The sequence below is a fragment of the Mchenga conophoros genome, linkage group LG18 (genome assembly GCF_057382185.1).
Source record: "Mchenga conophoros isolate Kocher_MC1m ecotype Shallow Benthic linkage group LG18, M_conophoros_male_GT1.1, whole genome shotgun sequence".
NCBI lineage: Eukaryota > Metazoa > Chordata > Actinopteri > Cichliformes > Cichlidae > Mchenga > Mchenga conophoros.
The window spans coordinates 27162223-27176800 of NC_140543.1; the positions used below are offsets into that span (position 1 = coordinate 27162223).

At 40.4% G+C, this 14578-nt stretch overlaps 2 protein-coding genes across 4 annotated transcripts in view; both read left to right on the top strand.

Moving 5' to 3' along the window:
- LOC146554025 (disabled homolog 1-like) overlaps positions 1–4822 on the top strand; it is a 49858-nt gene extending 45036 nt beyond the window's left edge. For all 3 annotated transcript variants that reach the window (XM_085255004.1, XM_085255002.1, XM_085255005.1), the window contains 4 exons: positions 582–1220; positions 2141–2268; positions 2692–2776; positions 3127–4822. In XM_085255004.1, coding sequence (XP_085111130.1) covers positions 582–1220; positions 2141–2268; positions 2692–2763 — 839 coding nt within the window. In that variant the 3' untranslated portion in view covers positions 2764–2776; positions 3127–4822. The remainder of the gene's footprint in view (positions 1–581; positions 1221–2140; positions 2269–2691; positions 2777–3126) is intronic.
- A 1638-nt stretch (positions 4823–6460) lies between these two features.
- c8b (complement component 8, beta polypeptide) lies at positions 6461–13813 on the top strand. Its single transcript, XM_085255001.1, has 12 exons — positions 6461–6567; positions 6847–6994; positions 8075–8222; positions 9251–9392; positions 9754–9886; positions 10994–11191; positions 11354–11594; positions 11784–11912; positions 11998–12161; positions 12834–12987; positions 13305–13376; positions 13506–13813. The coding sequence occupies exons 1-12, from the start codon at positions 6485–6487 to the stop codon at positions 13658–13660; spliced, it is 1767 nt and encodes a 588-aa protein (XP_085111127.1). The 5' UTR covers positions 6461–6484; the 3' UTR covers positions 13661–13813.
- Positions 13814–14578: the final 765 nt, after the last annotated feature.

Here is a 14578-nt window from a genome sequence, read left to right on the forward strand (position 1 = left end):
GTCTGTCTAAGATAACAGCGCTTATAATATGAAGTCAGCAGGCCTCATGCAGGAACATTGTTGTAGTTCTTATTTATACTACATGTGCAGCACTGGTTTCCAACTGGATTGTACATTGATTGTACCTCTGTATGTTCTCTAATATACATTTATAGCCAGCCATCTGTCCGATTTTGACTTGGTTTCATTCACAGTAAGATTTAAAGAGTAAGAAGGAAAAATTAAATTTAAGTCATTCTGATGACTTGGAGCACTACAGCAGCAAACCATTTTCAAACAAGTTTGTGACTGTACTATCACAAATAATAGCATAAATGTGACAAAAATATGATTTGGAAAGATTATAGTGCCAAAATGAGGTCGACAAGAAAAGTCCCTGTGAATCTAAGACTGTAAAAAGAATGATCTCCTCAAGTGCATCTCTTTTGCTCTTATGTTCAGAGTTAAATAGCTCATTTTTAAAGATTGGAAGTATTTATAGATTAGTATCTGTCATTTTAATAATGTGCACTAAATTGGTAACCACGGAGACCTTTAATCGTTTCCTTTTCTTTTCTCTGTCACTCTTGTTCCTGTTTCAGGTTATATGACCATGGGCCCTGTGCAGGCAGCACAGTGGGCTCAGCAGCCATTTCCTGCCCAGGCTCAGACTCTGGCCTTCCCTGTGCAGGCACCTCTGCAGGTGGCTCAGGTCCTCCCCAGTGGTCAGCCGGTCATCTGGAGCCAGGCCAACATTTTCCCTGCTACACAGCAGCAGTGGGCAGCTATGGCAGCCTACATGCCGGCCCAGACAGTGGGCGTGGGGGGCCACGCCATCCCGGCCGCCATGCTCCAGGGCTTAGTACCCATAACCACAATGTGCCCCCAGGCCTGCGACCTATCAGCCCCATCCTCAGCCATCACCAGCCCCCAGCATACGGCCGACCCCACCCTGCTCCAAAAGCAGCTCAGCCTGGGTAAAGAAGGCCTCGACTCAGATGCAGGTGAGGGTCCTTCTACATCGGGAGCAGCTGTATCAGTAGAACCTGGTGCTGTATCAGCAGGGGTGAGCAGGTGCGGCACCCCAGGCCTCATGAGTGTACCGGACACACTGGTCTGCAGTCAGCTCCTGCCACCTCCAGCTGCTACGACCCAGGAAGAAGAAGGGAGCTGTAGCGACCTTGATCTCTCTAGGATGACTCTGAGCCCAGGTACATCGACTTCACCGTCTACTGAGTCTCGTAAGTGTTTTATATTATTTACCTTCTACATAATTACTCAAACCGGCAGCTGTGCCACTTTATATGACTAGCTCAATGCATTTTTTTCATCTTCTCGATCCCCTTTTGAAAAAGGTCAACACTTTGGACAACAGTGGGCTTACATAGAGAATAGAAGTATTTTCTAAATTACTTATATTATTGTAACAATTATATGTACTACCTTAAAATAAGTTACATGCATATATGTTATATGCATATAGTTTTAATACATGTAATTTTAAAAAAAAACTGGCTGCAACGACTTGGCTAACATTAGCTAAGAATGCTAAGTCATTAATCAATGAAAATACCACATATAATTGTACATTTTGTAACATAGTATGACCAAAATTTACAAAATACTTGTACATGTTTTATATTCACTGTGGTACAAATCAACACCCAAGTTAATTAGCAATTAGCTACTTAATTAGCTAATTAATAAGCAATTAGCAACTGGGCTACTGAACAAATGTTAGCACACTAACATTGCTGTACACCTGCTAAAAATCAAAAAGCTAATATGTTAGCATGCAGACATTAGCATTCACCTCAGTTTTATATAGCCTACATAATGTCACAAAACTACTAGCATGTCTGTACATTTTGCCTTGTGTCTTTACAGCTTTAACCGAAAAACTCTGTTAACCTTAAGAAAATGAAGAGGGTTGTCCTAAGTTTTATAGAATGTCAAGTACATTAGATAAAAAGGATAGGTGATGACAAGCAATAAAGGTCATAGTTTTAAACTTACTGCTTCCCTATAAGCACATCCATGCTACCAGCCACGATGCCAGAATACTGACAGAGCAGATTAGCACAAAATCCATCTATAAGTCCTTTTACTGTGTTCTGTGAATATTTTTCTTTCATCTTCATGATTATGTTCTTTTCCTTAGCATCCACTCCAGCCCCACAGCAGAGCTCATCTTCAGACTGCCCCCCTTCCCAAGGCAGTGACCCACCCACAGATCACTCCCCTGTTGACCCTGAGGGCAACTCCAGCAACGCTAAGGAGGAACAATCGGTGAGGACGGCCCCTCTGGGGGTCATGTCAGTCATTTAGATTCATAGATTTTTCATAGAACAGCTGACTAGCATGATGCTACAATCCATTACTGCCACATGGGTGAGCTATTCTCAATTATGTAACATGTAATTACGCAGATTAGAATGTCGTGATTATTATGGCCAAATTCGATGAGAGTTTAACCTTTTTTCTAGAAAAATGCCAAGTCAATTAAACACGAAAGGTCAAAAATGATTTAAGTGCTTTGATTAGATCATGTATAATAAGGCAAAATTTCAAGGTAATTAAACTCGATGTCACTTTCCTAAATGTTTTCCTGTTTTTCGGGGAAATGCAGGAGGTTTAACAAGCTGAGGATCGCCTGATCTTGACAAACACGTCACGTCTAAAGGAGAAATTTTATTGTGTTTTCTCTCTCAGGGCTCTGCCGTTGTGCCCAGCGAAGCTGCTGATCCTCCACAGGATCAGACATGTCCACAGGAAGACAGCTAGAGAACATCAGACAGTGAGTTGGTATTTCATGGTTTCCTTCTTTCTCTGATTTTCTCAGTTAAATATCAGCTGTCTTCACATTGTTGCATTTGGGTCCTCTCTCCCCAGCTCCTCTCATCCTGCTCTTCCCTCTCTCTGTCTCTTTTTATTATCCCTGTATTTTCACCTGTCAGTATATCTCCTTTTTCCGTGTGAATGAGTGGCCAGTTGAGAAAGGGCCTTGGTTTAAATTCTGTTTCTGTCCTCCAGCTCTCTGCTTCGTCACAGAAATAAGGAAGGCACAATGTTGCCACCTTGTGACGAAAGTTGTAACAGCACTAGTGCCGCTAAGTGATTTTGAAATTATTGCTGTTTGTCTTTTAGGGTGATGGAAGCTCTAAAGGCCGAAACATGAGCTCACGAGAAAAAGAAGAAAAGAGAGATGAGCGACTGTGAGCAGCAGCATCTCACAGCCTGAAACACAAACTGCTGTTTTTTTTTCAACCTTTAAAGGATATTTTGGCAGTTATTTAATAGCTGGCTATCCTAGGATCTGCTTTCCTCCAGAGGCCGCTTACTGTACTGTACTGTACTCCAGACTTTGGCTTCATCGTCCAATCAATTGACCTTTCAACCAGGAAGTGACCTTTTATCTTTGACCGAAACTGACAACAGGAGGTGATTGCGTCCTCCTGTTCTGGATTAATGAGTTTATATCTGCAATGATGTAAAAGACAAAAGAAAAAAACAACATGGTTACACTGATGATGCAAATTATTTTTTGGAAAAGAGAGAGGAGCAGTGTCCTACTGGATGCGGTTGACCTTCAAGTTCGTCAGCTGCCACCAGCAAACACTGTGCACAGCAGGAAGATTTGCCAAATGTTCTCATAGCGTCGCTCCACCGACTCAGCCATTTGCATGAACAGACCTAACATGGGTTCAGCGGACTCGGCTGTGAGCAGAGCTGATCTCCGCAGCTTCCTTCTAGGCCTGCAACAAATTTTTAAAAAAAGAAAGGTTATTTCATTTTTGTTTTTATTTTATAAGCTGTGAATTCTCGGTTGATGACGCTGAGTCACTGCAGATATCCACATGACTCTGAGGCATCAGCATGGAAATCAAGATTTGCCAAACATCTATTTTGTAAATAAGAATCTTCCCAGTCCCCCACACCCGAGCCTCTGTGCCATAAGATAGCTCTCTGCCTCTTGGATGCCAACTACCTGTGTTTCTCTCAAACAATGCCCTACCAGCACCTCCTTCTTCTTTGTTTTCTTTTTTTTTTTTTTTGACATCTGGACATTTGTTTCACCTTTTTCTTTTCTTTTTTTAAATTTCAAAAACTGTCTTCTGTTCAGTTAGTGAGAAATGAACTGTGAATCTGTGTTACATTGTCATTAAAAAGAAAATTTAAAAAAACTACTAGACCCAGTTTTTGCTCATTTTGAACTTGAAATATGACACGAGCGACGGGGCCGGAACCACAACCGCTTTTTCTTTTTTGTTGTAGTGATAGGACGCTTTGCTTTTTAGATATTTGACATTTCCAACTGAGGTCACGTTGTTTACACTTTGCCTGTCATCTAACCGTATCTCTGGTTTAATAGGCGAGCAGAATCAACTCATCCTGCACTGACGTGGCTCGATCACGCCAAGCTCGGAGACGGTCGATAGCGTTTCAATGCCTTATCGCGTTTCTTTTTATCGTCTTTTATCGTTTTCTTTTTCATTTGTCGGTGTATACAGTAAGCAGGTCATTGTTGTGACAAAGCACTTAGGCATACTGTAGGTCTGCTCCACTGAAGTAAGACGGTTGAAAAGACAGGCAACTTTATATAATATGAACAATAGAGATATCACTATTAACTGCTAGACTTACAAAAACAAATGGTAACTGTACCCCTGCTTGTGTAAGAAAAATGAGAAATAGTCCCAAAATATTTTGTAAATTTTATTTATGGAATTAAGAATTGTCATGAAAAAGGAAAAAAAAAGGACTTTTGTACGTCTATGACTTCCCCCATACACTGTACCCATGCCACTGTTCAGTCACAAATAAAATACCATGTGATTCCCACCATTGCCTTTGCTTTTTTTTTTTTAGTGTGTGTGTATGTGTATGAAAAATTACATCTCCATTTTTACAGATTCATCCATATTTAAGCAAGTATTTTAGAGGGGGAAACATTTTGCTGAATCTGCAAAAAACTCATTATCTGGTTTTCGAAAAGTGGTGACTGTTTTAGTGACAAATCAAAAAATTGCTATTGTGCAGTTTGGTGTATCCGAGTTTTTTCTCCTTGTTTCCCTTCGTTAATAACGGCTTCCTGATAGCCACCCTCCCACTGAGGCCATTTCTAATTAAAATTCAATGAACAGTGAATAGATCAGCTGAAGATTCAGATGCGTCTTTCAGGACATGTGTCGGGTCTTTCTGGGATTTTTCCCCCAGCGTGACTTTCAGATACTGTTCGTCACTTTCTTCTGTCTTCTATTTGTCCAGTTTCCTCAGATGTTTGAATAACACACTGCACACCATGCTAAGCTAAGATGTGCCATTTTTTGCTGCTCCTTATTGGTGCAAAAGTATGTCTGTAAAACTGTACTTTGGCATTTTTCATAGATGCAACTAAAGAAATTGGAACAAAATATCATTTAAATGCATTGAAATATCCATAGGTCAGTCTTAAGTGGTTTAACAACAACGACAACAAAGCCACTCATGTGAAAATGATCAGGTACATAGACAGGACTGGAAATAAGTGGAAAAGTAACCAATGTAAGAAAATGTCTAAAGACACAATTTAATTTGCTAGGTTTTGTTATTCTAGCCCAGTTTGAATGAGTAATAGGTCAGTGTTAGTGGCTCAACAAACAAACAGAAAACATTCCTGGAAAAATGGCCAGAAACATGGACTGGACTGAAAATGAGGAGAAAGAAGAACTTTGAAAGACCTTTGGAAAGCCTGGAGAACTATCGCTCAAGACCACTTTAAAACATTACAACAAAGTCTGGCTCCTTCAAAACAAAATAGAAAGAAATTAGGGGTGGCTCAAGACTTTTGCACAGGAGTGTATATACTTTACTACTGTACTTAAATGTCTGCATGTGACTTAGCTTCTACCACTACTATCTTTACAAAGCAGAAGCCTAAATTTTGAATGTATAACATGACAAAGCAGCTGTTGCACACTCAGTGTGAGTAATGGCAGTTTCTTTACTTTCATTGCTTTTCACTAAGTACAGCTGACTCCTGTGGTTGTGTCATTCTGTGAAATCCCGCAAACCAGTCAAGATAAATAAAGCTTAAAGGTCACACGTAGGGAAACATGATTCAAATGACTTTGCTGGAATTTTCTTCATTACAAACTCTTGATATTTCACCACTGGCATATTTTAATGGAAATACTTTATAGGCATCCAGATTCATTGATTCCTACAGATTATACAGACTAAGGTTTATGAAAACTAAAAATACATCCATATAATTTGGGCTGACCAAACCTGCAAGCTCTGCAAATTCTATAATGTTTAAGTAAACTTGAGGTATGTGTCCCAGCCACACAGACAACACCATAACATTGGCTTTGTGGCCCTGAATGCCTGCAGTATTCTGACTCCAGCTCCACATCTGACTTTAATGGCAGCAGTTCATATACAGTCCATTATTGATCAGGCTTTGTTTACATAGAGAGCAGAGTGTCTTCTCCTCATTCACAGTCAGTCACAACACACAAACATGCTTTCTGTGGTGATACAGAGCAGTGCAATCAATTTGCACAGTTGTCTACTCCACGTTACTTTGAGTTTGGTGCTGCTAAGGTAGGAGATTTATTTTTTTTAACTGCAATGAATTGATAAGCTTATTTTTCATTTGCTGAGTAGGTTCCACAGGAATTAATTGTTGTAACTATTTATCTGTCAAAGACCAGCTGACAAACTAGGAAGTTTAGAAGCACCTCATTTGACACTTAAATCTGTGTTCCTTTCACAAGCTATTATATTTTGATCAGATGCTTTTGAAAAAAACACATGACCTTTGCTCCCAGTGCCGCATTGCTCTATTTGTTTTGATGTGAGTTTTTAATCTGCATGTAACAGTAACTTTGCAGTGGCCACAGGAAGCAATGAAGACCCTAGCAGTCGTCAAGCCCGGTCAGTGGGTGACCCAGTGGTAATTCACCCAGTGGATTGCATTTTGTCAGAGTGGAGCGCATGGAAACGTTGTGACGTCTGTCAAAAGAAGAAAGTAAGTATAATGGCTATGAGATGTTAGTTAAATCAACAAGAACATACAGTGAAATCTGCAGAAATATGACTGGATCTCATCAGACAATCTGATTCATGCAGCTATGCATAAGCTAAGCGTGTGCTGCCTCACAGAGCAGCTGACCAGTGGACAAATACAAGCAGAACTTTAGTCTGAATGCAATGCTTTAATAAAAAATTTGAAAAAAATACAGTCATTGTTAGTCCAAGAATGTGGAACAGCCTGTGATTCAGCCTCATGTGAATTTACCCCCAACAGTGGTTGGTCATTGGTTATACTGTAGACTGCTTTAGAGATAGGGCAAACAAAAAGAGGTATTAAAGACTATTTAAAAGAATTTGTTTGAAAGTAGATGAGCAGAGCGTACTATTATCAAGTCTGAACCATGAAGCTTCAGGCAGCAGTCGGCTAATAGTAGATCATCTACAGTGGAAACGGCTTGCCTGGTTTAGTCCAAATGTAGAATTTGCCTAGAAGACCTATATATTTTAAAAATAAATCTGCTAAATTATGCTAAATATAAAAATGCTAAATTAGCAACTAACTTAGCATTGTTTCAATGGGAATTTTTGGCAAAAGGCAAATAAAATATGTTTCCTAAAATATCAAAAGTTGAAACAAAATCTTTCATCTCAAACTCAGAAATCAAGCAATACTATTTTTAGTTTAACTAACCCACAGAATTACTAGCCAGATAAACTTCTTAAATCAAATGTTACATTTCCACAGATTAGCTTAATTTAGCGTAGTTTAGACTGGACGAATCATTCCTATGGGGCTAGGATTGAGAGCTAAATCTGGAGCATTCTACATTTTGACACTTGTGACCTGTTTTTGTGAAAGCTGAGAGCTCAGTGTCTGGTGAAGGACTCAGCTGATATACTTCAGTGCTCTATTTTATCCACTTTACAAGTAAAGGGATTAATAACCTTGACATGACAAAGTGGAAAGAGCCTGCTAATGTGATTTCAGCTGATAGCTCCCCGGGAGCAGTTTTCAGGCCACCGTTATTGGATACTGGCAAAATCTCTTGTGTTTTTGTGACCCGCAACATCACAGTATCGCTATGCCAAAGTGGAGCAGCCTTCTCAGTTTGGAGGGGAACAGTGCAATTCCCATGCCAGGGAGGAGGAGGCCTGTAATGTTCCAGCCCGCTACACTTGTGACAGTGTTCCTCTCTGTGAGGGCTTCCTCTGCACCCAAACAGGTAACTCCAACAGTCGGAATAGAAATCACACAGCAGTAGTTTTTCAGTGTTTAAGAATTCACATTGCATGGACGTTACTGTTATGTGTTTGATATAATCAAGTCTTCTTTCCAGTCAGAAAATTTCAAATTATCTAGCAATTTAATTTTTACTGGGTTCAGCCACTATATAATCGTAAATTATCTATTTTTAAACAAAGTTTTTGACTGTCCAACCTAGATACAACTTAAATTTTACGGATTGACCTATTTTCTGAGTGACTAGAAAAATGAGATTGTGGGGGGAGACTTGTGGGGATAGGTTAATTGATTAATCCAAATTGTCACTAGGTGTGAATGTGAGTGTGAATGGTTGTCTGTCCCTATGTGTTAGCCCTGCGACAGACTGGCGACCTGTCCAGGGTGTACCCCGCCTTTCGCCCTATGACAGCTGGGATAGGCTCCAGCGCCCCCCGCGACCCTGAAAAGGATAAGCGGAAGCGAATGGATGGATGGATAGAAAAACGAGATTGCAGCACAAATGAACATCCTCCAAAGGGTGACAGGGGGTCAGCAGGGGTCTTGAAATAGAGCGGCTAGTCCTCCAGGATGCAAGGAGCCAGTTGAGGTGGTTGAGACATCTGACCAGGATGCCTCCTTAGTGCCTCCTAGGTGATGTGTTCAGGGAAGAGGCCACAGGGAAGACCCAGGATTCACTGGAGAGATTACATTTTGGGATAAGTTGTGACTTTCCGGAGTCAATATTCTTTATTTGGAGCAGAGTCCAACTTGCTTTATTCCCTAAGCTTAGCAAACTGATGACCACCACTTGACAAAGAGACATGTTGAGAATCAAATCAACTCTTCATCTAATTCTTATCTAACTCTTCACTTGAAAGTAAAGATCCACTTTTGAAACACATTTTTTTTGATTTTATGTTACAGATAATTTTGCAAAATGGATCCAATTCTGCAAACATACTTATTCTGCACACTGCCTGTCTGGAAAGAAGTCATGGTTTAACACCATATATTCCTCTACTCTGTCAGGTCGCTGTATTCCTAGAACTCTGCAGTGTAATGGGGAGGATGACTGTGGGGACATGTCAGATGAAAATGGCTGCAGGAAGGTTCCCAAGCCCTGCAGGCAGGAGGCTGAGGAGTACTGGGGAATCGAAAACCTTGCCAAAGGGTGAGCTATGTTTCCACTAGTCTGTCTCTTGTGCAAGTCCAAATTATTGTTATTACTTGTGTTTTATGTACTTTGTACTTCTATCCAAGCATGTTAGGGATAGCTCAGTAGGTAGAGTGGTGGCCCCATGATCGGAAGGTCGGGGGTTCGACTCCACTGAACGGCTACCCTGAGGTACCCCTGAGCAAGGTACCATCCCTACACACTGCTCCCCGGGCGCTGCACTGGTGGCTGCCCACTGCTTCACTGGGTGAATAGGTTAAATGCAGAGGAACTATTTCCCTATGGGGACTAACACGCACACTTTACATGTTACTCTTCTAAATCCAATCCATGCACAGAATTATTGCTGTTCTTTCAGAATAAACATCTTGAACAGTAACCTGGAAGGAGTGGTGCTTGATAACAGATACTATGCAGGCAGCTGCCTGCCCCACTACATCCAGGACGTCAGATTCAGGAAGCCCTACAACTTACAACAGTATACCTTTCAGGTGAAAAAGCAGACAAACACACTTCTGTCCAGTATTGTGGTCTAGTATTCATAAACGAATTCATTTACTAATGGTTTGTTGAAGTTTTAAAACAAAATTGTTGCCATGTTGCCATGTTGCTATGCCATTGTTATATCATTGCAGTATCATCTGTGTTCAAAGTACTCTTAATATGACTATTTGTTTTAAGTTTTTATTATTTTTTGAACATTTAAAGAAACAGTAGGGGTCCGAGGCACTTTCCAAAGTGTTAAAATAAGACGAACACAGGTCACAAGCCCAGTGTTTAACACTGAAGCCTGCTTTTTCTAGCTCTGGCACCTCGCCTCTGTCCCCCAATAGGCACAGTCTTGGTGATCTAGGAAACTTAAATTTCACCCAGCCCTCCATATATTTTAAAACATTTTCCCATATTGGGGAGACCAGTGGATATTCCCACATAGCTTGCACTAGCTTACCCTTTGCTTTTTATGCACTTCCAACACAAGTCATGTTTACTAATTTTATAAAGTCTCATCTGTGTGTAATAGTACCTGTTAAGAATTTTATATTGGATAAATTTACCTCTAGCTTCCCTTATGTAAAACCCATTTTCAGAGATGATTGAATCCCATGTTCCCTTATCAAAGGATCAATCCAGATCTTTTTGTAAGTAAGGGTGTAAGTAAAATGAAATTCTCTAGAAGATTTGTCTCCTGAGACAGCTTTATTTTATCTTTCAAACAATCTCTAATGGCCGGGTCCTTCCAAATTAAACTTTACTGTCAGATCATTAAAAGACATGAGCGTGTTCTCTTCTTTTAAATCATTTTTTTGTGCCATTGTGGCCAGTAAATTGTTTGTTTACCTTTTTTAATTTTGGGGTTGTGCCACAGGGGTGCACATTTTTAAAAGTATGGGGACAGATTAAAGCTCTTGTGAACCTCTTGCCACACCATTTTTGAAAACTTTAAAATAGGGTTTTCTATTCTATACCCTTTGTTGTCTTGTTTTTGAGCTAACACCTCAATGGGGGTGAACAGAAAGGCCAGTTCACGCTTAATATGACTAATTAACCATTACCATTTAGTTTTCACACAAAACATTTAATTTTTTTTTTGTCCACAGACGAGAGGCTCCTATGATTTTAGCCTGCAGGCTTTTGAATCCTACTCTGACTACATGGACTACACCATGAAGGAGCGCACTAGCAAAACCGTTGTTTCCATCGGCTTTGGCATTCCAGGAATTTTCAAGTTTGGCATCAACTACAATGATAACAAATACAGCAAGTCAGTTAAGAAACTTCGCAGTGCCTCTGGGACGGTGAGGTGTCATGTTTTGGGTTGTTTTTAATGCGTGCAGATCTCTTTACGTTACCTTGAACTTCTCACTCTGTTTTCAAATATCCACATATCCAAAATGTATGTTGTATTCTTAACACAGTAGGCATTGTGATAACTTTGACCTGCATTCTCTGATGCCCAGACAAACAGCTTTGTGAGGGCCAAGGCAGAGCTGGAGTTGGCCCAGTACATGCTGAAGCCGGATGATTTAATGCTACACCCCGAGTTTCTACGGCGCCTACGCGCCCTGCCGCAGGCTTATGATTATGGGGAATACAGGCAGATTTACAGGGACTATGGCACCCACTATGTCACCGAGGCTGCCCTCGGAGGAGACTATGAGCACACCATTATTTTGGACAAAGAGAAGCTTGCAAAGACAGGTAGGAGTCCTCAACAAGCTTTAGTTAGGCGTTCTCAGTCAGTTGTTTCCATATTTAGATGACATGACAAGAAATCCTAGACCGTTACTGTTAGAAATAAGCTGTCAACACTTTAAGACTGTTTGAACTAGTCTTTGCTTTATTTCGTGAAAGAAATGGTCTCTGAGGGTTTTTTTCTCTTTATCCCAGAATATTCTTTAGAAGACTACAAGAACTGCGTAGAGGCAGGTTTAAAGGTTGGCGCAAATATAGACGGTATCTATTTATCATTGGGGTTTCACGGAGGATCCTGTGATGGCCTGCTGAACGAGATGGGAGGTGGGATCTCCTGTTTGATCATAGTTCTGTCAGTCTGTCTTACATTGAGCAAATAAGCTTAAGTAAGTAATTTGTCTCTTTCCAGAGGAGAAAAGGACTGGCAGTGTGGTGGAAGACTTTGTTGCTATCGTAAGAGGTGGAAGTAGCGAATCCGTCTCTGCTTTGTTGTCCAAGAAGCTTCCCACCCCTGAACTAATGAGGCTATGGGGTGAAGGTGTGCGGTTCAACCCTGACTTCATTCGCCAAACGGTGAGTTCAGTTCATTTCAGTTCAATTAAATTTTATTTATATAGCACCAAATCACAGTAACAGACGCCTCAATGTGCTTTCTATTGTAAGGGGAAGATACTAAAATAACAAAGAAAACAACAATAATCAGATGAACTTCTATTAGCAAGGAAGAGCCAGGCTCAGGAAGAGCAGCCAGCCTGGGAACCCCCCAGCAGCCTAGGCCTATTGCAGTTTTTCTGTCTATTGCTTCTATTTTGGCTGTGCTACATGCTGGAGTCCCACACATAATACTCTACAATGGGTGTGTTTGTTTTTGTCTATTTTTTTTTTTTTTACATGAATGCAGTAAATAGTTCATTTTGTTCATTTTTTTTTTAAATATTTCTCAGCTTCAGCTCAAAAATGTGATGGAATTATCCACACGGCATCTGACCTCACTAATTGATGCATGACAAGCACCGGCACAATCACACAGTGGCAAAGTACAAACCGAGCTGATCAATGGCAAGAGCAAACACAAAATGATGCCAAAAAGCAAGTGTGCCAAAGACAAATAGGCTGCCTTGCTGCAGCACAGTCAGGTTTCAGCACTTGTGGAGCTTCCCAGTAAGCTCAGTACAAAAAAGGGAGAGAGTTTTATTTGGACAGTAAAAAGATCCTGGATTTAAAACAGTATTTATGTCTTATTAGACACGGCCACTCCATGAGCTGGTGACCTCCAGAGACTTTTCCCAGCATGCTGTCCTGAAAAGAAACCTGAAGAGAGCCCTGTCAGAGTACTTGGCAGAGGCTAGTCCATGCCGGTGTGCTCCCTGTCGCAACAATGGAGTGGCTGTTCTGAAAGGTAACCCAGTTGTTGTTGTTGAGCAACAACTATTAACATGGAATGATTCCTTTGTTCCATCTCCATCATTTATTCACAGAAAACTCAATGCACTACTTTGTATCATAAGCTACTTATGATAGCTTTACTTTGATGTAATAAGGATGTGTCTTTCATCAAAGACTCAAGAAGTAATTGCAACATCTTAGTACAATCCCATTTTTCTACTGTTTTGTTTAAGTTTCAGCTGAAACAAAATCTAAATGCGATATCTGGTGATGATTATAGTGATGGCAAATAGTGACAGTGAAGGAAATATCTTTTTTTCTTCTTAACAGGTACAAAGTGTGACTGTGTTTGTCCTTTTGGCTATACTGGAAGAGCCTGTGAGATCACTAATAGGAAAAAAGGTTAAGACAACTTTAAAAAATAATAACAATAATAATAATAATCTGGTAACAGTGTTGTATTTGTTTTATTTATGTCCACTAATTGTGCTGAGACACTGACAGGAGGTATGGTTTGATCCGTTCTGACAGAAATAGCCATTGATGGCAACTGGAGCTGCTGGGGTGCGTGGTCATCCTGCAGCGGAGGGCAAAAGACAAGAAGTCGACAGTGCAACAACCCTCTACCCAGCAATGGAGGCAGGGCATGCACAGAACTGCAGCAAGAGTCTACTGCCTGCTTTTAAAATCCCCTGTCAAAGATGCCATAAAGATTTATAAAAGAGATGTTCAGTGTCTGGTACATTTGTCTTGTATTTGACTGTCCAGTGTGACATGATGATTCTCCTTGACAATGCTTCATCTCCCTATTCAAGTATTAAAAAAAATGTTAACCCCAATGGATTATGTCTTGATTCTAGGCCTCGTCTTTGTATTTTTTATCCCGACCTGTTTCAGATACTTAGCTTCTGTTAACAAGATTCGACCGTCAGATTTAAAGTAATTCACAAAAGTACAATACTGTGCAGCTGGAGGTGCTGGAGGTGCTGGGGTGCGTGGTCACTCTGCAGTGGAGGCCAAAAGACAAGGAGAGAAGTGGTAAATGGACTGGTTCTTATAAAGTGCTTTTAAAAAATAAAAGTATATATATTTATTTATTTTTGCCATACTTGAGCGCTCAAAAAGCTTTTTACAACATGTCTCATTCATCCATTCATGAAAGCACTTTTCTCTACGGCTAACACTCACAAACATTAACACTCAAATGGAACCATTTGGAATAATTTGGGGTGCAGCATTTTGTCCAAGGATACTTTGGCATGCAGGCTGGAGCAGTCCAGGATCAAACTCCCAGCCTTCCATTTGGTAGATGATCTGCTTCTACCTCCTGAGCCAAAAAACACCCCACAGTGGAAAATACGTGCAGAGATTTATTGAAACGTATGAAAGGATCATAATAAATACAGTATGTAAGGCAAAAACAGAGTTTGGACAGTCTTAACAACCATTTCTCATTGGTGAGGATCAAATGTCTTTCAGATACTTTTCATTTGCTGTAGATGGTCTTTTAGGCAAGTTACTTTTTCATTTTTCCTCCACTTGTTTAGTTTCCTCAAATTTTTTATTGACACACTGCACACTGTGGCAAGCTATGGCAATTTTTC

Bases quoted from the DNA above. Each gene is read 5' to 3' on its own strand.
- c8b (XM_085255001.1), top strand. From the start codon at position 6,485: ATGCTTTCTGTGGTGATACAGAGCAGTGCAATCAATTTGCACAGTTGT. The intron at 6,568-6,846 runs GTAGGAGATTTA...TGCATGTAACAG, and splicing joins TTGAGTTTGGTGCTGCTAAG to TAACTTTGCAGTGGCCACAG. The intron at 12,988-13,304 runs GTAACCCAGTTG...TCTTCTTAACAG, and splicing joins TGGAGTGGCTGTTCTGAAAG to GTACAAAGTGTGACTGTGTT.